Source organism: Nannospalax galili, unplaced genomic scaffold (genome assembly GCF_000622305.1).
Source record: "Nannospalax galili isolate Female #2095 unplaced genomic scaffold, S.galili_v1.0 scaffold251, whole genome shotgun sequence".
NCBI lineage: Eukaryota > Metazoa > Chordata > Mammalia > Rodentia > Spalacidae > Nannospalax > Nannospalax galili.
The window spans coordinates 1,616,022-1,640,907 of record NW_008329576.1 but is presented as its reverse complement, the minus strand read 5'-3'; the positions used below and the strand labels follow the sequence as shown (position 1 = coordinate 1,640,907).

The following is a 24,886-nucleotide window of genomic DNA, read 5'->3' as shown; positions in this document are numbered from 1 at the left end:
AAAAAAAGAAGAAGAAACTTACAGTCCCTGGGGTTGGAGAGATAGCTCAGCAGTTAAGGGCACTGACTGCTCCAGCAAAAGACCCAGGTTACATTCCCAGCACCCCTTCCATAACTCCAATTCCAGGGTATCTGATGCCCTCTTCTGACCTCCGAGGGCAATTCAGGACATGGGCATGCTTACATACATGTAGGCAATTCATTCATACACATAAAAATAATTTTAGCCAGGCATGGTGGTGCACGCCTTTAATCCCAGCACTCAGGAGGCAGAGGCAGGCGGATCTCTGTGAGTTCAAGGCCAGCCTGGTCTACATAGTGAGTTCCAGGACAACTGGGGCTACAGGAAGACCCTGTCTCAAAAAGACAAAAAAAAACTTTTTTTCTTTAAGAAATTTACAGTCCCTACCACTTTATTGGCACATGTTGTACTGTATTTAACTGTCACTCCACTTTGGAATGTGTTTTCCTAGGTACTTTGGGGACAAAAATTTTTATATATGAGGGCTGGAGAGGTGACTCAGGGAATAAGAATACTTGTTGTTTTTCCAGAGTACTCAGATTCAACTCCCAGCACCCACATAAGCAGAACTGAGTCTGTCGCCCTCTTCTGGCCTTTTGGAAACTATACACACACTAATAAACACACCAGAAGCAAAACACTTTTTTTTGGGGGGGGGTCTTTTTGAGACAGGGTCGCCCTGTAGTCCCTGATGAAGTGGTATGGCTATATAGACCAGGCTGGCCTAGATCTCACAGAGATCCCCCTGCCTCCACCTCCAGAGTGCTGGGATCAAACGCGTGTACCACCACTTCAGCATATGAAGAGTTTTGGAGCAGTGTCCATTGTCAGAACTTGCTATGTCTGGTTTCCTACTTCAGGTTGTAACTTTGGCCAACTTGTCCTCAACAACCTAAAACTCCCTTCAATCCACAAACATCATCTTACGACCTATTTATTCTTGGAGACTTGAATTGTGAACTGACATGAACTTCCTGCCCTTGGTGATTTTCAGCTGTCACCTATCGCCATCAGTCCTCGTCTTTCCCCTCAATATCTAAATGGCATTTCTGTCTAGACAGCACCCCAACCTGTGCCCAGTCCCTTTCCTTCCCTGCCCCCGCTTCTAAGATGGCCGCCCCAAACCAAGACATGGAGCTTCCACCCGAAGACCTGCATGGCTAGGGACCCAGGAGGGTGGGAAAGGGAGCCGGGATGGTGGGCAAGGGGCCAGGACGGCCATCCACGGCTTGCCTGCAAGGTGAGGCCAGAGGGACGAGGCCACGTGGGACGTGCTACACTGAGCCTGCGCAAGCAGCCGTCACAGGAAGTGTGGCCATGCCCTGGCCTCCACCGGAAGTAGGCGTTGCCCGGGCGTGGCTGTGAGGCGAAGGCCGCTGTTGGGAGTGCGTCTGGTCTGAGGTAGGGAAGAGGGAAGGAGGGTGGGGCCTCGGCTCGTGTGGGCTTGTTGAGGGGTCACGCCTGGGACACCTTCCCGTGGGTGCGGTCCCTTCCCGTGGGTGTCTGTCGGTGTCCTCCCTTCCCCTCGGCATCCTCCCCTCCCGTCGGTGTCCTCCCTTACTGTCCAGTACCCGCCCTTCCCCGCAGAGTCTTCCCTTCAGCGTCCTCCCTTCACGTCCAGTGTCTCCCTTCCCGTCAGTGTCGTCCCTCACTACCGGCCTAAAGCTTGGAACTCCAACTGGCTGTTTCCTGCAGGCCCATTCCATCTACCCACCTCTTTATCCCCTAGGGGGGCTGCCTGGCGCTACCCTGTTTTCAACGTAACCTCATCTTCCCTGCCTGCCTGTTTCCTCCTGTTGCCTGAATCTGCTCAAACTTGGGGAGCTTTTACCTAAAGGGGGGAAATGACTACAGAGGCCATGTACTCTGCAGAGTTTGCAACGGTAGCTTCAGACTCGCACTTTGTCCAGTTGACGGCAGCCAAGTACTGGGGAAGAGGAATAGAATCGCCTGTTAAGGGTTTGATGGGGAAGATAATTAAGAGACAGCTAAGTGATGATGCTGCGAATTCCAGTCCCCTTGGTCTACTATAATTAGTCTGCTGGGAAAGAATAGGTTGGCTCCCTACAAGTTGCTGAATCTGGAATTCAATCACGCCTTTACCTTAAAATTAAGAATACTTTTCTTTCTTCTAAACCTCTTGTATTTTTAATTTTAAAAAAAAATATGAAATGACTAGTAGAGCATCCAAAAGGTCAGGATTTTGAAATCCAAACATGAATATTTTGAAGATCGTTTCCCTGATTGTCAATAACATTGAGCTCTGCAGCAAAGCACTGGAGAGCTCAGCTGATCACTTGTATTTCCTAACAGGTTCTAATGCTGCTTATGTCATAGAATGGGGGGAAAGAGTGTGGAATTTTGTGAGAGGCCAAGGGAGAGCTTGCTTAGAGACAACAGCTGTGCCGATAAGCAATTTTCAGAAACTTCCTAAGGGACTGGTTTTATATAAAATTGGTTTTCCCATAGCAATAAGGTAACTTCATCTTGGTGTTCAATAGGGGGCTCCAGTAGAAGAGGATTCAAACTTTGAAGCATTTTCTCTAAATCTTTCACATTTCTGTTAAATTTCTTATCATGACTATGTTATCTGTGATACAAACAGCTCTTAAATCCTAGTTCGAAAGTTTTCCCTCTGTGTAGCGAGGGAATCAGTACTGACTAGAGCAGCTTACATCAAGCCTTGCTGTTTCAATGCAGGGAATAAGGGTAACAGTAAGGCATCACTACAAAGGGGGAGCATCAGTGCAGCGTCACCCTGTCACTTTAAAAACAAAAAAAAACTTGAAAAACTTTAAAGTATTACCATACTCCTGTTTATCCAGAAATTTTAGCAATAGTATTTTTGTGTCCTTGCCTTGCCCCCATTACTAATGTTAAATATAGCATCAAACTCTAATGGCAGATAAACTGAGGCAAGCTGTTGTAATACCACTTAAAGTAGACTGATACCTGTCACCTAAATATAGTTTATTTCAGTAGTCATATTTGACCTGTGGGTAGGCCCTAAACTTTATTCCAAGAATGTGAATTATGCAATGACGTTAAAATGTGTCATAGGAGTAAAGAATGCTTTAAAGAGGGGAAAATGCTTGGGGAAGAGGTTATGTGCTAAAGGTTTGTTTTATTGAATTTGGTAGCTTTGCTTCCAGAAGTGACTCAACTTCTTAGTACATTTTATTTCTGATTCTCTGAAATATGCTTTTCCCTTCTCCAGCACTTGAACAGAACTCCTTTGCCATCAGCATGGAAGACACTTACAGTATGTACTGCTTGCTGCTTTTAGATAGTAACTTAAATCATTTATATGTAGTTTGATGTCTGACTAGAGTGTTAGTGTGGTGAAAAAAATTCAGATTCTCCATGAAATGTTGAGGGTGAAAAGTCTGTGTGGTATTGAGGTGTAGAGGTGATCATTTTAAATAATATACTTTAGTCTCCAGCCATATCACCCTGAAAGCATAATCTGAAACAAAACACTTTCAACTGAAGTCATTAAAGGGATTTGAGATCCAGTGTGGAGGCATACACCTGTAATCCCAACTCTTAAGAGGCCAAGGCAGGAGGATCACAATTTGTGAGCTAGCCTGGGCTTCTCAGCAAGACCCTAAAGACTGGAAAATGTAGCTTAGTGGTAGAGAGAGCACTTGCCTAGCATGCTCAAGGCCTCTGATTTAGTCCCCAGCACCAAGATAGATAGCTGGGGAGCTAGAGAGATGGCTCAGCAGTTAAGAGTACTAGCTACTCTTCCAGAGGACCCAGGTTCGATTCCTAGCACCCACACGTCAGCTAACAATGATCCATTACTCCACTTCCAGGGGATCTGATGCCCTCTTCTGGCCTCTGCAGGCATTTCATGACACAGGTGCACTTGCATGCATGCAGGTAAAACACTAATACACATAAAATTTTTAAAAATCAAAAAAAAATTTTTAAATATAGATGAGTGAATAATAATTTTTTTTCGGTCTAGTACAGGTGATTAGAGCTGACCTAAATTGCTAGACCAAGAAGTAAAGCATTGTAGTAGTTCTCATTATCAACTTTGACATATGCCATTATATGGGCAGTTACAATGTGTGTGAATCATAAGGTACATCCAGTCTGTCAGCTGCTGACATCACCTAACATTTGCTAGTGATGGAATGGATTAAATGAAGGAAAACTATTACGAATTTCTTCTGTAAATGCTCCCTGGGTGTCCAGAAGCTTCAGAAGTAAGATTCCTGGTTTAAGAAGAGCTTGGCTGGCATCATAAGCTTGTCTGTCCTCTAAGGTTTTTTCTTCCTATTCATTCTGTCCTTTAGATCACCTTTCCAGCTCATTTGTATCATGATCATGGTTAGCAATTTATTATGTGTTTACCATTCCTGCTGTGAAACTATCTGTTTCAATTCCCTACTGACTTCTGATTTTCACTGCAGTCTCCTGGTTTATAAGCTTCTTATCACTGTGAATTGTTATCCTACTTTCTTCTTACCTCCAAGGATGGCAAGAGCATTTTAGTAGGTTGCCTTTTGTCCTCAGAATGTGCTTAACCATTTAATTTCCCTTCCTTTTTTAAAAAAATATTTATTATTTTTATTTTATGTATATGAGTGTATTGCCTGCATGTATGTGAGCTCAACCCGTGTTATGCAATGCCGCAGAGGTCAGAAGAGGGCTTCGGATTTCCTTGGAACTGGAGTTAAGGACGGTTCGTAGCTGCCATGTGGATACTGGGAATCAAACCTGGGTCCTCTACAAGAGTGCTCTCAACCACTGAGCCATCTCTCCAGCCCCTAATTTCCCTTCCTTAACCAAGCTTGTTAATCTTTGAGGCTCAGCCTGGGCAGCTGGTATAGCCTAAGGACAGTTTTAAATAACATGGTATAGATGGGCGTTCCTCACACAGCAATTCCATGTCTACAGTTGTCTTAGCTTCAGGAGGTTCTGTTTTTGCAGATTATTCTTTTAGCTGGCCAGATTGGTAGTCATTAAAGAAACTTTTTTTCCTCATTTATGTTTCAAAGCATTAAAAGTAAAATCACCTATCTGGCAAAAGTAATGAAATCATTCATGAGAAAACTAGAGTTTGACTTACAGGAGTAAAGTAAAGCAGACAGATGGAAAAAAAAATCTACTCACTAATATTCCATAGAACATGCAATTGAAGAGCTGTGACTATCAACTCACTAGAAATAGACAAGGGTGCTAATGAAAGATTAATTATCCTCCATTTCTCCTGGCAGTTGGAGTGGGAGACTGGGTTTGCAAGTGCAGGAGGCCACAGCAGATATATTGGCACACTAAATCTATTCCAACTTTAGTGTGCTGGTTGGGAAACTATAGTTGGAGTAGCTAAAGAATGCTCCTCGGTGAAGAAGGCTGATCTTCCTAAAACAAGGGACTCTAGATAGGCTGACTAGACCTCAGTGGATGGACTTGTACTGGGGAATATGTGGGGACACTGACTTGACACAGTGGGCCTTAACAGGGATGACAGAGTATATGGGCTCCAGTGGGGGGACTATGGGAGGGTACCAGTGGGGACAGGGATATAGAGATGATAAAGATTGAGATGTTCTGAATGAAATACACAAAAATTCAATAAAAACAAATTTGAAGAAAAAAAAAAAGAATGGAAATGACCCTGAATTAGCACTTTTAAAAAAGAAAAAGAGGATGTCATTTAACTTTTTTGTTTTATAGTAAGTAGCCAACAGTGAAAGCCGTAGTCAATCAGATTTGAACTGAGACCTCAGCACCCCATTATTGGTTCTGCTGCTGCTATTATTCAGTGATAATACAATTTTTTGTCTCATAGTTACATTTTCATCTTAATGGTTTAATCACCTTTATTTTAATCTAAGTTTTCTTTAGACTGCCTTATCCCTTTTCTACAGTTTTATGCAAAACTCCAATATTCCTGGAAAGCTGTAATTTTACAAGGTCCTATTATACTCTATACTCACAGTTACTTTTTCTCTCTTTCAGTCGACTCCCTGGACCCTGAAAAGTTATTACAGTGCCCCTATGATAAAAATCACCAGATCAGGGCCTGCAGGTTTCCTTATCATCTTATCAAGTGCAGAAAGGTAGGGTATTATTTTCATAATTTGCCTTCTTATGCCCTCTTGAGTTTTTCTAAAAAAACAGATTTTGTAAACAGCAAATAGTTTAACATAATTTTTTTTTTTTTTTGGTCTTTTTGAGACAGGGTCTCCCTGTAGCCCCAGCTGTCCTAGAACTCACTATGTAAACCAGGCTGGCCTTGAACTCCGAGATCCGCCTGCCTCTGCCTCCTGAGTGCTGGGATTAAAGGCATGCGCCACCACATCCAGGCTAACATAAATATTTTGATTGAGTGCCAGAATTGTTTTGGGATCTACTGTAGTATTAAATATCAACATTTGTAGAAATGAGTTTATTTATTCCTTGAAGTACATAAAATTATTTTTGTTTTCTTCTAACTAGTGATAAAGCACCCTTTATAAACAGCATCTCCAGAGTTTATTTACCTTTGGAAAACAAAGAAAGCACTAATTTTTTTTCCTGGTAATGAGAAATCCCTTTTACCTTATAAATTGGTTGTACATTATCCTGATAAAGACTGAGTGCTCTAGTATACTTCTAATTTGTTATATAGAAATTTTGACCCAAGAAAGTAGTCTTCTAAAAAATATCTTTCTCCAGGTTTCAACATATTTTTTGTAAATTAGCATTTTTCTCTCTGGTCACTCTTGTAGACTTAACTGATAGAACCCATTTCAGTCCTGTTAATTAAAAGGTAGATAGTGCCCTAGAAATGACACCTGGGTTTTGACTTTTGTCCTACACACACATGTGTGTGAACATATGCACGTGTGACTATGCATTGATTGTACAGATGTACTATATTTGTGTGTGCATACGCCATATATATGTTGGTGTGTGTGCATATGTATAAAATAAGAAAATAAGCCTGGCATGGTAGCACATAACCTGTAATCCTAGCACTCCAGAGGCTGAGGCGGGAAGATCACAAGTTTGAGGCCGGCCTGGGCATAGTAAGACCCTGTCTCAGAAAAACAAAACTAAATTAATTAAAAATTAAAAAAAAAAAAAGCGGTGGCGCACGCCTTTGATCCCAGCACTCAGGAGGCAGAGGCAGGCGGATCTCTGTGAGTTCAAGGCCAGCCTGGTCTACATAGTGAGTTCCAGGACAGCTGGGGCTACAGGGAGACCCTGTCTCAAAAAAACCAGAAAAGAAAAAAAAATTAAAAAAGAGCCGGGTGTGGTGGCCCACATCTTTAATCCCAGCACTCTGAAGGCAGAGGCAGAGATTGCTCAAATTTACAGAGATCTGCCTGCCTCTGCCTCCCAAGCTAAAAAGAAATCTTAAATGTTTCCCTTAATTAATGTATAGGTACATACCTCTAATCTTAGCACTTGAGAGGCTAAGGCAGAAGGATTGTCAATAATCAGTCAAGGTCAGCAAGACCTTGTCTCCAGATTTTTGTATTTGAATGTCTGCTACTATGCCTTATGTAAATAATGGAGAGTCCTGCCTTCATGAGTTTTAGTTTTCCTTTTTTGTAGGGGAAAGGAGAAGCAGTACTGGGGATTGAATCTAGGCAGAGCAAGTGCTCTTATCACTGAGCTATTTCCCCAGTCCTTTATTTTGAGATAGGTCTCACTGAGTTGTCTGCGGTCACCTTTAATTCGGTTTATAGCCTGGGCAGATTTTAAACTTTCCATCCTTCCTTAGCCTCTGTAGCTGGGATTATAGGCCTGAGCCACAAGTTTCATTTTTGTTTGGAGTTGGAGGGAGTTGTTTTGTTTTTTCCTAGACAGGGTCTCATGTAGCCCAGGTTGGCATCAACTCGGTATATAGTCAAGGATGACCTTCAATTCCAAATTTTCTGCCTCCACCTCCCAAGTGCTAGAATTACAAGTGTGTAGCACTATACGGACCTGAGACAGATTTCTTTGAGTGTGGTGTAGTGTCATATGCATGTGTATGTGCAGGTGTATGCATGCACACATGCAAGGAAGTCAAAGGAGAGTACTGAGTGTCCTCCTCTGTCACGCTGCCTTATTCCTTTGAGGCAGGGCCTCTCCCTGAACCTGGAACTCACATTATTCAGGTAGACTGGCCGCCAATAAGCCCCAGCTATCCTCTGGCCTTTGCCCTCTCCCCTACTAACACTGGGATTATAGGCATATGAGACACACAAGGCTTGTCACTGGAGGCTGGGATCCAAACTCATTGTTCAACAAGCACTCTTAACCACTGAGCCATCTCTCCAGCTCCTGCTACAAGTTTCCCAATCCTGTTTTTCCAGGCTCTTCCTACTTCACACTATTTTTACTTTTTTTTTTTTTTTTTTTCCTTAGACAAGGTCTCCCTATAGCCCCAATTGGCCTGAAACTCACTATATAGACCAGGCTTGCCTGGGACTCCCAGAGATCTGCCTGCCTCTGACTCCTGGGACATGGAATTAAAGCCATGTGCCACCACACCCAGCTTATTTTTACTTTCTGACTTTTGTGACAGATCTTTGTCTAAAATTTTTTTTTTTTTGGTCTTTTTGAGACAGTCTTCCTGTAGCCCCAGCTGGCCTGGCACTTGCTGTGTAGACCAGACTGGCCTCAATCTCACAGAGATGTGCCTGCCTCCACCTCCTGAGTGCTAGGACCAAAGGCATGCACCACCACCCTGGCCTTATTTTTATTTTATGATTATTTGTGTGTGTGTATTTGTGTATGTGTATGTGTATGTGTGTGTTTCTAAGTATATATGTGCCACAGTGTGTGTGAAAGTCAGTGAAGGCCATGGGAGTCAGCCCTCTCTTTCTACCATGTGAGTCCTGGAAATCAAACCTAGGTTGTCAGGCTTGGCGGTAAGCCCCTTTATCCACTGACCCATCCTACCAGCTGCCACTTTTTTAAGTATGTATTTGTGTGTGTGTGTGTGTGTGTGTGTGTGTGTGTGTGTGTGTGTGTGTTTGTATGTATGTATGTATGTATATGGGTGTTCACAGAGACCAGAAGAGGGCATCAGATCCTCTAGATGAGTTAAGGTAGTTGTGAGCTGTGCAGCATGGGTGCTGGGAACCAAACTCAGGTCCTCTGGAAGGAGTAACAGGTCATTTCTCCCGACCTTCCCTTTCCTTTCTTAAATTTCTTAATTGCTGGTACATTTTCCGTAACACTTTGGAGATAGTATATCCTTTGTGCCACGTATGGTGGTGCATGCCTTTAACCCTAGCACCTGAGAGGCAAAGACAGGAGGATCACAGTGAGCATGAAGCCAGCAAGGTCTACAGAGTAAGACCCTGTCTTAAAAATAATAATAAATCCTTTGTTTGGGTTGAAACAAGAAACTGGACCACAAAGTTAGCCTCTGTTCTTTGGGCTTTTCCTTAGTGAAATAGCTGAGATAAAGTCAAATTGTTCCGAACCTCATTTCAGGCATCATTACTTTAAGTAAGTGTCCCTGTGTTGATGTGAAAAATCACTGTCTTGTCTCCTCTGCAGCTCCCTTACTACAGCTATTTTCCAGCACTGTTGTGTTGCAATGGCAGGGGCACTGGTGCAGTGCAGACTGTGTTTGGATGTCACTGTTCATCCTGAATATCAGCTTTCAGAGACATCCCGAGAGCTCCGCCATTACAGGCTGTGCTATCTAAATCTTGTGACTCTGAGAAATAAACAAGGAGAAGATACAGCTCAAATGGAGTGCTTTGTTCCACAGAAGCCCCTAAAATCCCAGGATTTGTGTTTAGTCTTGACAGTCCTAACCAAAAGATTTACATTTGATAATACTGAAATGATACTGGTGTGGTCTATATAGGCAATAAATAATTCCCTCTTAATTTTCTACTATGAATGTGCCTATCATAGTTAAGCCATAAATTTGTTGAAGAATTTCAGGAGAGTCATTTGTAGAATAAGGCTGAGCTAGTCTCTGGATTTTTTTTTATTATTATTTTTACTTAATGTGTATGAGTGTATTGCCTGCATGTATGTGAGTACACCTGTGTCATGCAGTGCCTCGGAGGTCAGAAGAGGGTGTCAGATTGCCCTGGAACTGGAGTTAAGGATGGTTCGTAGCCACCATGTGGGTGCTAGGAATCGAACCCGGGTCCTCTGCAAGAGCTGCCAGTGCTGAGCCATCTCTCCAGCCCCTAGTCTCTGGATTTTAAGAACTCTGAAGAACTGACAGATCTCTTCATTTTGGTTCCACAGAATCATCCTGATGTCGCAAACAAATTGGCTACTTGTCCCTTCAATGCTCGGCACCAGGTTCCTCGGGCTGAAATCAGCCATCATATCTCAAGCTGTGATGACAAGAGTTGTATTGAGCAGGATGTGGGTAAGCCTGGCTAGCTAAAACATTCAGTACTATAGGTTAGCACATTCAGATCTGAAATATGCTACATTGTCAGCTTGCTTTCTGGATTTACCATTTCAAAAGAAGAGTTTTCTTCGAGATTTTTCTGTCATAGTAGCAATAAGTTGCTAGATTCTATATAGGCCAGACTGATTTCTCTTCTGAACAGCCTGATTCATTTTACTATTATAATAAATCATTTAAAAATAAGATTCGTGAGGCTGAGGATGTAGCTCAGTTGGAAGAGTGCTTGCCTAGCATGCATGAAGTCCTGGGTTCTAGCTCCAGCACAAAAAAAAAAAAAAAGTACTCTCCTATAATCCTAGCACTTGGCAGGTGGAGGCAGGATCAGTAGTCCAAGGTTGTTCTTATAGCTAGGGATACATAAGACTCTGTCTCAATGAATAAATAATCCTTTTATTACCTTGAGTATGGTAACTCTTTGTTCCTGTTTCTTTTTCCCCATCTTCTGTCAGCTTTCGTACTATTAGAAACAAAGACTCATTAGTAGGCTCCCCTCCAGCCTTTTAAAGCTTTGACCCTTTAAAAGCACAATAACTTGGCAGTCCCCTTCTCCCTGCTTATATAGCAAATACTGTTGTCTTTCAGTCAACCAAACCAGGAACCTTGGACAAGAAACTCTGGCTGAGAGCACATGGCAGTGCCCTCCTTGTGATGAAGACTGGGACAAAGGTGAAATGCCTCTACATTTCTTCAGAGTCTAAATCTCAAGTCATTTGCTCAAGTCAGAAGAAAGATTTTCCTTTTTTATGAACATAGCATGTTGTTTGGAACGTCTTATCTTTATTGGGCCCCAAAATGAGCACATTTGTATCGCTGTGCAGACACACAGAACAGCCTATCCCTCTTGATTGGAAAAAGCACTTCTTTACATCTGTTTTTTCTCATAAATTGTGTTGTACCATCTGTGCTCGATTGTTACTAGGCACGTTTATTATTATTTATGACTCTTGTGTTTATATCCTTCAATTAAATTCCTGCTTCTGTATCACTTAGGCAGGGTATTCAATCAATTTTTACTTGCATCTGCAAAGTTAGGTGTATTATTTCCCATCTTACAAATTCAATGAACATGTATTGGTGTCTTATCTTGTATTAGCACAAACAATGTTTTGCTTCCTTTGGCAGATTTGTGGGAACAGACTAGCACTCCATTTGTCTGGGGCACAGCCCGCTTCAGCGGCAACAATAGGTAAAGTATATTGTCTGACTGTCAGCCCTGCCTCTTCAAATCTGAGTGTCCTGTTACCAAGAAAAAAACAAAAGCAAGCCACCATCTTTCCTTGATGTTCTTTTTTTTTTTTAAGATTGATTTTATTTATGCGTATATGTCTGTTTGAGTGAATGCCATGGGTACAGTGGCAGTACCCATGAAGGCCAGAAGAGGTCATTAGATCTTCTGTTACATCCTTAATTAGATCCTTAGTTACAGGCAGTTGTGAGCTAGTAGACATGGGTGCTAGGATCAGAACTTGGGTCCTCTGCAAGCGCAGTACACACTTTGAACCAATGAGCTATCTCTTCCATCTCTTGATGATCTTTGGTGGTAACTGTGCAAACATTGTTTGGTGAGGATTCTTCTTATTTGCACTTTTTCTAAGATTTGATTTCTTTTTATTTATGTGCGTGTGTGTATGACTGGGTGTTTGTGCACTGTACCTGAGGAGGCCAGAACATCTCCTGCAGCTAGAGTTAAGGCAGTTGTGAGCTACTGGACATGGGTGCTAGGAACCAAATTCTGGTCCTCTGCAAGAGCAGCAAGTGCTCTTAACCATTGAGCCATCCTTCCAACCCTTGATTTGTTCTTTATTTGTTCTTTGATTCATAAAAAATTTATGGGCTTTGTGCTGATCACTAGGAAAGTTAAAATATTACCTTATAGTCTAATGATGGAGACAGTATTAGACCTTCTTGTTTTATTTATTTTTTTGCTAGATTTGCATTGTTTTAAGATTTTGAAAAAAGTTCTCCAGCAATACCTCTTAGATCATTTTTAATATAGATAGCTAATGTGGGGGCGGGGGGTAGAGTTCTGAGGCCAGCAAGACCTTAAAGCAGATACAAGGAGGTTAGATAGATGGCTTAACAGTTAAGAACACTTGCTGCTCTTAGAGAAGACCGGAGTTTGATTCCCAGCACCCACATTAGGCAGCTCATACCACCTATCAGTCCAGCTTCAGGGATCCAATGCCCTGTTCTGGCCTCATGAGCACCCTGAAATACATACGCATACACACACACACACACACACACACACACACACACACACACACACATAAATAATCTTGAAAAAAAAATACTGCAAACTCTTTAAGATTCAGTAATCCTAGAGGCATTGCGGGTATGACTGCCATGTCACACGTGTCAATAGGTGGCAGAGAGGAGAGAGGCTATGTCTGCTCAGTGTTCTGACCAGTGAACATTTAAATGATTAGTAGACTGATACTCCCCAAAGCAAAAAAAAAAGTATAACTTGTTAAAACATATTTGAGAAGTCTTGAAAGTAGGCCTTAACAGGGATGACAGTATGTGGGCTCCAGTGGCAGGGGGCTATGAGAGGGTGCCAGTGGGGATGGGGTTATAAAGATGAGCAAGATTGTTTGTTTGAGATGTTCTGTATGAAATGCTTTGTAAATTCAGTCTTCCCAAAGCAACTTTAAAAAAAAAAAAAGATTCGGAAATCCAGAGTATCTGTTGGCTAAGAAAGAAAATGGCTCTTCTTCCTACCAATATTTTGTAGCCAATTTAAAACTAATTTCTCATTACAACAACATTCAAACCTTAGAAGATCACTTTTCAAATGCAAATGAAATTTTCTGAGTTAGAAAATAGAGTGGTATACCAGACTTCATTTTTCTTAATTTTTGTATTTCTTCATTATTGAAGTCAGATAATTTTCAGTGCCCATTATTTTGTCAGCAACATGGGAAAACTTAAAAGATAATTGAGTTTTATTGGTGGCACCTGTAATTTTACAACAGTTATTAAGAGATTTATTGCTACTAAGTAGAATGGTATTTTACTTTTCTCATGTTTATTGAACTGATGATCTTATACTACCCAACAGTGAATGGCATTGCTGTTTATCTGTTTCTAGAAAATGTAAATGGTTAGCTCCATCTTATACCTGTATAGAATAGGAAATGTTCCAGAGAAATGGTAATCATTATAATTGCAGGAATGCTTTGGTTGAAATATGCTTACATTTCAGATGAATGTAGATTGTTGTTCTCATCCAGTTAAAGACACTTTTTGATTGCCTTGTGCTCCTACTCGAAGAATTCAGCTATCCTGACATAATCAAATCCTTCCCTCTTTTTTTTTCAGTCCTGCAAATAATATAGTTATGGAGCATAAGAGTAACCTGGCTTCGGGCATGCGAGTTCCCAAGTCTCTGCCATATGTTCTACCATGGAAAAATAGTAAGTGAAATAGAGAGCAAAATACTTTTACTCTCTTCATTGTAATAAAAACTATTGGTTTGATGATTCAGGCATGTTCATCCTGACCCTGCAAGTAAGTGACTATAAATTTTGTTTCCAGAGCACCTCAGTACTCCTAGGCCTGGTTAGAAAGAAGAAATATAGGCCAGGCGTGGTGACGGATGCCTTTAATCCCAGCACTTGGGAAGCAGAGGCAGACAGATCTTTGTGAGTTTGAGGCCAGCTGGGGCTACAGGCAGATCCTGTCTCAAAAAGACAAAAAAAAAAGAAAGAAATATATATGAGACAGGGTCTCCCTGTAGCTGCAGCTGGCAAACTTAATATGTAGACCAGGCTAACCTTGATCTCACAGAGATCCTGCCTCTTCCTCCTGAGTGCCGGGATTAAAGGCGTGCGCCACCACACCCAGCAGAAAGAAGAAATTAAGAACAATAAATGCAAGATCACAAAAACCAAAAGGATATCTCTGAGCTGGGGTAACCACTAAAACTAAGTACCATAGCCTGGCATGGTAGCACATGCCTTTAATCCCAGCACTTGGGAGGCAGAGGCAGGCAGATCTCTGTGAGTTTGAGACCAGCCTGGTCTCCTCCAGTAAGTTCCAGGACAGCTGGGACTACAGGGAGACCCTGTTTCAAAAAGACCAAAAAAAAAAAAAAAAAAAAAAAATTAAGTACCATAAGTAAATGTGGAACTATTAAAGAGGCCATTGATTTTTGACTAGGAAAAAGTCACCTCTTTTTGTCAAGGCATTCATTTAAAAAGTGAGATCAGAAACTATATTGCAGGAACATAAAGGAAATGGGTAGGGAGAGAAAATGTAGTAAGTCATAAAAACCAGTAATTCATGTCTCTCCTAAACACCTGAGGCCATACTGAGTAAACAGGTACCAAATAAAGAAATTCCTATACTCAGCATCACCAAGATAGGGCCCAGAAGATAGCTGAAGCAGGTAAAAGTGCTTGCCATGCAAGCCTGTCAGCCTGAACTCGATCCCTGAAACCATGGTGGAAGGAGAGAACTGACCCCAAAAAGTTGTCCTTTGACCACTGCACAAGCGCTGTGGCATGTGTGTGCTGCAATCACATACATCATGTACACAGACAATAATGGTAATCATTTTTTAAGGGTTTTTTAAAAATACCTATAATAGTGTGATCTTTATTTAATCCAGACTTTCTAATGTTATTCCCAAATTCAAATTTCATTGATTTAAGTCTTTGTTACTATTTGAAGTTTTGAGTGAGTAGAAAGGATTCTCTTAAAAACATTTCCCTTTAAATACTTTCATTTCTCCAAAAGTGAACTCAGTAATTTTATGTAGGGTAAAGAGATAGCTCACCGGTTAACAGCACATACTGCTTTTCCAGAGGACCCTTGTCAATTCCCAGCACCCATGTCAGGTAGTTCACAACTACTTGTAATCCAGTTCCAAGGGGATCTGACACCTCTGATCTCCCGGGGAAACAGCACTCAAATACACATACCTCCACACAGACAGACACATATAGCATAATTTAAAAAAAAAAAAAAAAAATCTTCTTTAAAAAATAGTAAAAATAGGCAGGCATGGTGGGGCATGCCTTTCTTTAGTCCCAGAACTCAGGAAGCAGAGGCAGGTGGATCTGTGTGAGTTCAAGGCCAGTCTGGTCTACATAGTGAGTTCAGGCCAGCTCGGGCTACAGGGAGACCCTGTCTCAAAAAAAACCTTGATATGTGAAGGACTGCTTTCTTTTCCCATACTTCTAAACGGAATCCAGTCACTAATTTTTAATTTTCTGTTTTAATACTATTCTATATAAGCTAGAAATAAGTAATTTATGTTTGGTAAGCATTGAGGATGGACTGAATTTCAGTTGGCATGGTATATTTATTTTGGGATTTTTGTGTTTGTAGATGGAAATGCACAGTAACTGAACATCTTAAGTAAGTATTTCAGTTTCATTTCACTATCTCTTCAGATGGTAGCAAGATTTAACTGGACATAAAGAATTTTGAGTCCAATTTTCTTTCAGATTATGATACCAAATTAAAGCTTTGTGTGTACGTGTGTTTAAGTATATAGTCTCTATTACAGCTTCTCACACTAATGAATAGGCATTTACTACTTAAATTAGAATTCTGTTAACATGCTAAGTTCTTTGCCCTGACGTTAGTACACATTGCCTTTTTTTTTTGTCATCAAAGTTGCATTCTCCATCTATCATGACTCTTGTAATGGACTGGGATTAATCAGACAGCTGTTCTTCATTGCTCTGCAGTTGTTTCTTTGTGTAGTACAGTTTAATCCTCATTTAAAAAATTCATAGTGTTTTTAATGAACATTTAAAAGTTTTGACTCTCAAGAGTCTAGCAGTATGGGACTGGAGAAATGGTTCGGCAGTTAAGAGCACTTTACTGCTCTTGCAAAGGACCTAGGTTTCATTCCCAGTACCCAACGCTGGGTGGCTTACAACCACCTGTACTAGTTCCAAAGGATCCAAAGGGCCCTCTTCTGGCCTCTATGGGTACCCACATACTTAATGCACATATAGACAGGCAGGTGCAAAAATAAATATACACATATAAGAAAATAAAAATTTTTTAGTCTTGCACTGTTGATGTTATCTAGTAGTTGATTTAGGTGCATAACCTCACAAAAATCTGTATGAGGAAACCAGAATGTTTTCCTTTTCCAAGATGAAACCTTTTCTTGAGGTTACCCTATGTCCAATGGTAGAGCTAAGATTGATAACCTCAAATACTGCCTTGGCTGAGGTTGCCCAGCCACTCCGCTGTTGGCATAGAGACTTTAAAAGCCTGGTGAATAGGATTCTATCTGAGCTGTCTTGTAGTAGTTCCTTGGGGAATAGTTATTGAATGAATGAGAAGTTGGTCTGGTGCTTTCCAGTCTTATTCCCTCTAGATGGTTGTGGGGGTCTCTCCCTCTCCTCGTGGGTCATTGGCCACCAATCCACAAGGACAAAGGGAGCAGAAGCGATGAATGGGGTCAGGATGGCCAGTGAGCACTGAAGGAAGAAAGCCCTTCCGGGGAGGCAGGTTCAGTGAAACAGCTCCAGATTCAGTGAAACAGCCCCGTTTATTCAGTGGGACGTTAGGGAAAATATAGTGTGGAGGCAGCAGCCAAAGCCTCAGCTGATAGGTGCTCATAGTATGCTTTATTTACATGTGGCAATGGGCTCTTATCATCCAACTACCCTGGGGGTCAGGGAAAATATAGTGTGGAGGCAGCAGCCAAAGCTTCAGCTGATAGGTGCTCATAGTATGCTTTATTTACGTGTGGCAGTAGGCTCCTATCATATAGGAAACACCTGGGGGTAGTTTTTACTCCAGGTAACTATGCCAAAGGTCATGTTTTAAATGAGGCCAAGCATCCGTGCTTGGCGGCACTTTCCAGGTAAGTCAAGCAGGAAGCTCCTGCTGAGAAAGGAGCCAACCTTAACAGCAGGGTTCCCCAACAGATGGTGAAGCAGGTGAATCTGTGTTAGGGTTCATCTTGTATCAGAACTAGTGTTTCTTCCGGTGAGAAATGGGAAAGATGCTGAAAGGAAACACCCCTGAGGTACAGACAGTGAGTTTATCCATTTCTTCTAGGATGTTGGTCACTTTTCTTGGTAGGTTCTGACTTTACAATGTTAAGTATATCTGGAAACCAGAAAAATGACATCTGGCCCCAAAAGGGAAAGAGAGACAGCAGCACTGGAAGTATGTCAGAAAGCATACATTAACAGCCTTAGACAGTGGTGAACTTTGAATTCCTCTCTGATATCCTGCACAAGATATCTGATGATCATAAAGTACAGATGCCTGTTAAGAAAGAAAGCAACTCTTTTTTTATTTAGGTGTATGCATGTTTTGTCTGCATGTATGTAAGTGTACCTGTGTCATGAAAAGCCCTCAGAGGTCAGAGAGAGCATCAGATCCCCTGGAACTGGAGTTAAGGACAGTTGTTATCCACCAGTTATCCACCATGTGAGTGCTGGGAATTGAATCCAGGTTCTCTGCAAGAGCAGCCAGTGTTCATAACTGCTGAGCCATCTCTCCAGCCCCAGAAAGGCAACTCTTAAAATAAAAACCTGGGCCTTTGGGGGCTAGAGAGATAGTGTAGCGCTTAAGAACACTTGACTGTTCTTGCAGAAGACCCAGGTTCGAATCCCAGCACCCACATGGCAGCTAACAACTGTCTGTAACTCCAGTTCCAGGGGATCCAACAGCCTCGTCTGTCCAACATGAGCATTGCACAGCATGGGTGCACTTACCTACATGCAGGCAATATACACATACACATAAAATAAAAATAATAAAATATTTTAAGATTAAAAAAACCTGGGCCTTTAATCCCAGTACTCGGGAGGCAGAGGCAGGAGAATCTCCGTGCGTTCAAGGCCAGCCTGGTCCACATAGTGAGTTCTAGGTCAGCTGGGGCTACAGGGAGACCCTGTCTCAAAAAGACCAAACAAAAATAAAATTCAGACCAGATTCTTGGCCTTTTAGCTTAGCTCTTTGCTATTACACACTGAGCATTTACACACTCAAGCATACTGAAAAATTTTTTTGTATAATCCCCAAGGTATCAGAAAAAAGAAAATGCCCTAAGTTATATATATATTTGTTTTGTTTTGTTTTGTGTGGGTTTTTGTTGTTGTTTTGAGACAGCATCTAGATTATTTAAGCCCATATTGACCTCAAGATTCTCCTGCTTCATTCAGCCCCCTTGGATACACGGAGTACTCCACCACACAGCTCTTTCTTAATCCCCTTAGAAAAATTAAGCATCATTTTTTGAAGCCTGTTGTAAAATTTTGTAGCTTTTTTAGAAGAATAACAAATAAATAGAAGACACGATTTCCTTTAAGGAATAAGTATGAAAAGGATGGCAGCACAAACCCTAATCCCAGCACTTAGGAAGTCAGGATCCTGAACTTCAAGGTCGACCTCAGCTATTTAGTCTGAGGACCACCTTGTCTACATGAAACTGTCTTAAAAACATGAGCCAGACGGGGTGGTGCACACCTGTAGTCCCAGCACTTGGGAGGCAGAGGCAGGTGGATCTCTCTGAGTTCAAGGCCAGCCTGGTCTACATAGTGAGTTCCAGGACAGCTGGGGCTACAGGGAGACCCTGTCTCAAAAAATAAAATAAAATAAAATAAAAACACGGTCAGTAAGATGGTTCAGTGGATAAAAATGCTTGTCTTCAAGCCCAAGGGACCTGAGTTCAATTCCCAGGACCCACAAAGTGAGAGAACCAACTCCCTCAAGTTGTCCTCTGACCTCTCTGCATGTATTGATGTGCATGCACACACACACACACAAATAATTTTTTCATAAATTAATTTTTAAAGCCTTAAAAATATATATGTAGGCTGGGTGTGGTGGTGCACACCTTTAATCCCAGCACTCGGGAGGCAGAAGCAGGCAGATCTCTGTGAGTTCGAGGCCAGCCTAGTCTACATAGTGAGTTCCAGGACAGCTGGGGCTACATGGAGACCCTGTCTCAAAAAGACCAAAAAATTAAAAAATTAAAATAAATAAAAGTCTACATGTACACACACTGTTGAGTTAATTAACAGAGTATTTAAAAGGAAAACAATACAACATAAGTAAATTAAAATTCAGAATTGTTCAAAGTAGTCTTTGCCTGCAGAGTCAATTCTCAGTTGTGAAACTTGACACAAGAAGTGGCCATTGGGGCTGGAGAGATGGCTCAGCAGTTAGAGCACTGTCCACTCTTGCAGAGGACCTAAGTTCAGCTCCCAACACCCACATGGCAGCTAACAGCCATCCATAACTCCAGTTCCACGGGCTGATGGCCTCCTTCTGGCCTCCACAGGCATTGCATGCACATGGTACACTCAAAATACATACAGGCAAAGCATTCATAAACATGAAAAAAAAGGAATTGTACATTGATGACTATAGAATGTTTTTTAATTAGTGCACAGTGGTACTCAGTGTCCTGCAGTTAACAATAGTAAATTCCTCAAACTGACCTTACAGGAAAATTTAATGAGGCTACAGTTATATGGACTGTTGTCAGATATAGTCGGTACGTTTTTCATTGAAAGGAAGTAACAACTTATTTTCTCATTTCCTTGCAGATGCCAGACTCTAGAAGACTCTTGCTTATTCCTGCTACCCAAGGGTTCTTCTTTTTTTTTTCTCCTTTACTAATTATAGAATAGTAAACTGTCTGTGGCTTTCAAACGGTCAAGTTCCTTGTTTTTTAAGGGCTAAGGCTTTGACTCCTCAATCGTTACTGAGACAGATAGCTTAATAGTTTGCTTAAGGACCTGCTGCCCTCAAAACACTTCCCATTCTAGCTAATGAAACCTGTTGTGAAGTTGTTGTACAGGATCCAACTAGAGTACACAGGAAACTTGGGTTAGAAAAAGTAACTATGTGTTTGCATTTTCTGGCACATATGAACAAAATTCTTTTAAGCATTTATAAAAATGAGTATTTTTCAGCCGGGCGTGGTGGCGCACACCTTTAATTCCAGCACTGGGAGGCGGAGACAGGCGGATCTCTGTGAGTTCAAGGCCAGCCTGGTCTACATAGTTCCAGGACAGTTGGGGCTACAGGGAGACCCTGTCTCAAAAAGAACAACAAAAAAAAAAATGAGTTTTTTCCGAACAATACATCTGTTCGTTAAGTCTTTGAGATGGTGATAGCATCTATATAGCAAGATACCCCATTCTTATTTAGATATGTTGCTGCTGGAATATTTCCAGCACAGGGTAGGTTTTTGTGCTTTCTGTGTTTTATCTCCCCATGTTCCGGCTAGCAAATTTTACTAGCTGTCAAAGTAAGTGTGACTCTAGTAGGTGGGATCTTGTGAAGCTGATCCCATTCTGGTGGATCTGGGGGTTCTAGACCACTGGGACAGCCCCACTTTTCGAGGCTTGGGGAATGGTTGGCTCCTTTGACCTCCAGGTGGTCCCTTCTGGAAGGCCTCCAAGGAACAGAAGAATAAATGGACATATGGAGAAGGTACAGGCTGTCAAATTTGATAGAGTTTTGAAGCATAAGTGTGTGAGGACCCTGGTGACTACCTTTGGGTAGGTGCACAGCAGTTTACATTTTTGAAGCACCCAAGGCTCTGGCTGTCTTAACACCTGTGAGCCCGTAAAAGGAGACTCTTTAGTCCCAGTGCTCAGAAGGCAGAGGCAGGTGATCTCTGTGAGTTTGAGGCCAACCTGGTCTCCATAACAAATCCAGGCCAGCTGTGGCTACAGGGAGACCCTGTCTCAAAAAGACCAAAAAAAAAAAAAAAAAGGGAGACTCTTTAGATCAGGTTTTGTTCATTTTATTTCTTGGGGGAGGAGGGGTTTGTTTCGTTTGATTTCTTCATTGTTGTATTTGTTTTGTTTTGTTTTGTTTGAGACAGGCTGGCATCAGCCTCACCATGTATCTCAGGATGATGTTGAATTTATGATCCAAGTACGGGAATTACAATACCTGCCCAGTGTGAGGTGCTAGGGATCAAACCCAGGGCCACATGTTTGCTAGGTAAACACTCTTACCAGTGAGCTACATCTCTGGCTTTTTTTTTCCCCCGGTCTTTTTGAGACAGGGTCTCCCTGCAGATCCAGCTGGCATGGAACTCATTATGTAGACCAGGCTGGCCTTGAACTCACAGAGATCTACCTGTATGGTGTCTCTCCCTCCCCTCGTGGGTTGTTGGCCACTGATCCACGAGAACAAAGGGCGCAGAAGCAACGAATGGGGTCGGGATGGACGAATGGGGTCAGAACGGCCAGTGAGCACTGACGGAAGAAAGCCCTTCCGGAGAGGCAGATTCAGTGATACAGCTCCAGATTCAGTGATACAGCTCCAGACTCGGTGATAACAGCTCCATTTATTCAGTGGTGGTTAAGGAAAATATAGTGTGGAGGCAGCAGCCAAAGCCTCAGCTGATAGGTGTTCATAGTGTGCTTTATTTAATGTAGCAGGGGGATCCTATCATCCAACTGTAGGGCAATGCCTAATTATCATATAGAAAAAACCTGGGGGTTTTATTGCAGGTCACTATGCCAAAGGTCATGTTCCAAATAAGGTCAGGCATCCGTGCTTGGTGGCACTTTCCAGGTAAGTCAGGCAGAGAGCAGGAGCCTCCCCCCCCCCCCCCCCCCTGAGAAAGGGGGTCCTTCCATATAGCACCGAGCCCCTTAGAGCTATCTGGACATGGAGGACTACAACCTTAGCAGCAGGGTCCCCCAACACACCTGCCTCTGCTGGGATCAAAGGTGTGCACCACCACACCCAGCATGGCTCTTTCTTTTTTTAAGACAGGGTCTCACTGTATAGGCCAGGCTATCCTGGAACTCATGGCAGTCCCTCTGCCTCAGTCTCCCTAGGCTAGGAGCTACCACATCTGACTCCAGAGCAATTTTTTTAATTGAATTTTTGTGATTTTCATACAGTATAGTTTAATGGTATTTAGATCCCCTCCCCTATCCACTCCTTCCCCCACTGCCCCGCCACCCAATTTAATGTACTCTCATACATATAATACAGCCTGTAGAGTCTGATTTGTGTCTTTAAATGCCCTTCAATGTAGGTTCATCCATTGGGCCCACCAAGAGTCCCATCCCTGTAAGAAACTCTTTCCTCCTCCCAGCAGCCATCAAATGGCCAATGTGCAAAGAACAAGAGGCCACCAGTGCTTATCCCTGTATGGGTTACCTATTTCAAACCTCTGCCTCCCAAGGCTCAGGGATCATTTCAGAAGAGGAGGCTGAAAAATTATGAGAGCCAGAGGAGGTGAATGACCAGAGGAAAACAGAGTTTTCCAGACAGCTAGTCAGCTCATCAGTTATTCATATGAACTCAGAGCAGTGGTAACAACATGCACAAGTCCTATACAAGCTCAAACCAGACAAAAATCTCAACATAGACATGGAGAAGTGGGTAAGAAATCCTAGACTAGTTTTTTAGGCGTTTTGTTTTTTTCCTGTGGTGCTAGAGATTGAGCCCAGGACTTTACATGCACTAAATATGTACTATACCACTACAATCCAGCTGCATTCCAAGCTCTTCCAGAGCAGTTTTTGGTTGTTTTCAGGTTCAGTTTATCTTGGTTTTAAAACTAGCATGAACTGGGCGTGGTGGCACATGCCTTAAATCACAGCACTAGGGAGGCAGAGGCACGTGGATCTCTGAGTTCAGGCCAGCCTGTCTCAAAAAGACAGACAGGAAAAAAAAACAAAACCAAAAACCTAGCATGGCTGGGTGTGGTAGCATACACTCTTACCCCAGCAGACCAGCAGAGGCAGGCATATCTCATTGAAATGGAGAGCAGAAGCCTGGTCAAATTCTAGGCCAGCTACAAGGAGACCCTGTCTCAAAAACAACAAAAAACAAGCAAACAACTATGTAGCATGAAGGGGTCTTAGAGGAAGCACAGTAACAAATCATTTCAAGTGGTGTTTGTGTTGGGGTGGGAGGGCGGTGTCCATGTGGACCTCCTCCTTGTGCTCCTTTGCAAGAGTTGACACAAGATATTCTCTCCCAATCATCAGAACTTTGTCCTGTTTTAGTTCCAGCTCTAAAAACTGGTTTAAAATAGGTGCCAGTGCAGTACTGTTTCTTGTACCGTGTGATCTTAAGTAATAGAGTATTTCTTCTAGAGAATGTGGCAGAATATTAAGAAGGAAATAGAACAGGCATGCATCCTTAATTCTAGCAAGTTACGTTTATGCACTAATCAGTACCCCACTACAGCTTTGTTTTAAAGTAGTCACATTAGTGGAAAATATAAAACTCTTTGATTTGGTTTTAGTGGTGACAAAATAATGCATACTACACTTCAGCCAAGAACTCTTAACTAGTTTTGGAAAAATAATAGAGATATGAGTCTTATGGCAATGCAGCTCTGGATATGGTGCCTTATATAATCTCAGCCCTTGGAAAACTGAGACAGTAAGATTGCCTCAAATTTGAAGGCAACCTGGTCTACATAGTGAATTCTTATTGGGGGGGGACAAAAACAGAAGGGAGAAAGAAAATAGTTGGTGTTTTTAAGTATCTAAAGGAGTAAGGCAAGCTTACTAATATTCTTCATTATGAAAAGTCCTAGATGTGGGCTGGAGGTATGGCTCAGTTGGTAGAGTGCTTACCTAATGTACACAAAGCCCTGGGTTGATCGCCAGCACTGAAAATTTATTATTTGTTTTGAGTCAGGGCCTCATTACATAAGCCTCAAACTCTCCATCCTCCTGCATCAACCCTCCCAGGTATGGGATTACAGCAGAAATGTCTGTTACTGTCAACTCCTGAATACTATTTGGTTTGGTTTAGGTTTTTTGAGATAGTATCTCAGTATGTACCCTAAGCTAGTGGCACATGCCTATAATCCCAGCACTCAGAAGGTGAAGGCAGGAGGATAGTGAGTTCAAGGCCATCCTCAGCTATATAGTGAGTTCAAGGCCAGCCTTGGGTACATGTGACCCTATTTAAAAAAAAAAAAATCCTAGCTTACTTTTTTGGGGTTTCTTGGTGTTTTGTTTGTGTGTGTGTGTGTACCCAAGGAGACCAGAAGAGGGCATTAGATCCCCTGGAGCTGGAATTACAGGTACTTGTGAGCTGCCTTACATGCTGGGATTCAAACTCAGGTCCTGTGGAAGAGCAACAAGTGATCTTATCCCCAGGCCATCTCACTATTTTGGAACAACGTGCTCTTTGTTCACAAAACATCTGGCCTTTGATAATGTGAGTCACACTCCCTGTAGATGAACACTTGCCTGGGTTAATTTTGGTAGCTCACAAAATAGACAGACCTGTTTTTTAGCAAACTGATGAGTAAAGCTACCATTTTATCAGGTTCACAAGCATTAACAGACTGCTTACAATTTTTATTGGGCCTAGGACTCATTAGTCTAGATTTAGTTTGCTGGAAATGTTTGTCAGAAATTGGGAGACAGCTTATCTTTGGGACCTTCTTATCCTGGGAACCTTTTTCAGAGGATTGGCTTCCTTCGGGGGTGTGAAGGGGAGGGTAAATTACTTAAATGTTTGCCTCAGTTTCTATTCAAATCAAGTGTT

General features: G+C 42.1%; 1 protein-coding gene and 1 non-coding gene across 2 annotated transcripts; both read left to right on the top strand.

The window, feature by feature from the left end:
• Positions 1-1,352: 1,352 nt before the first annotated feature.
• On the top strand, positions 1,353-20,043 carry Gtsf1 (gametocyte specific factor 1). Its single transcript, XM_008839198.2, has 9 exons — positions 1,353-1,422; positions 3,239-3,283; positions 5,998-6,098; positions 10,234-10,360; positions 10,988-11,071; positions 11,528-11,591; positions 13,727-13,821; positions 15,740-15,769; positions 19,942-20,043. Exons 2-8 carry the CDS (start codon positions 3,268-3,270, stop codon positions 15,754-15,756), a joined length of 504 nt encoding a protein of 167 aa, XP_008837420.1. The 5' UTR covers positions 1,353-1,422; positions 3,239-3,267; the 3' UTR covers positions 15,757-15,769; positions 19,942-20,043.
• Positions 12,719-12,846, top strand: LOC115071417. Its single transcript, XR_003850502.1, has one exon. It is a non-coding gene; the product is annotated as a small nucleolar RNA SNORA17 (small nucleolar RNA).
• Positions 20,044-24,886: the final 4,843 nt, after the last annotated feature.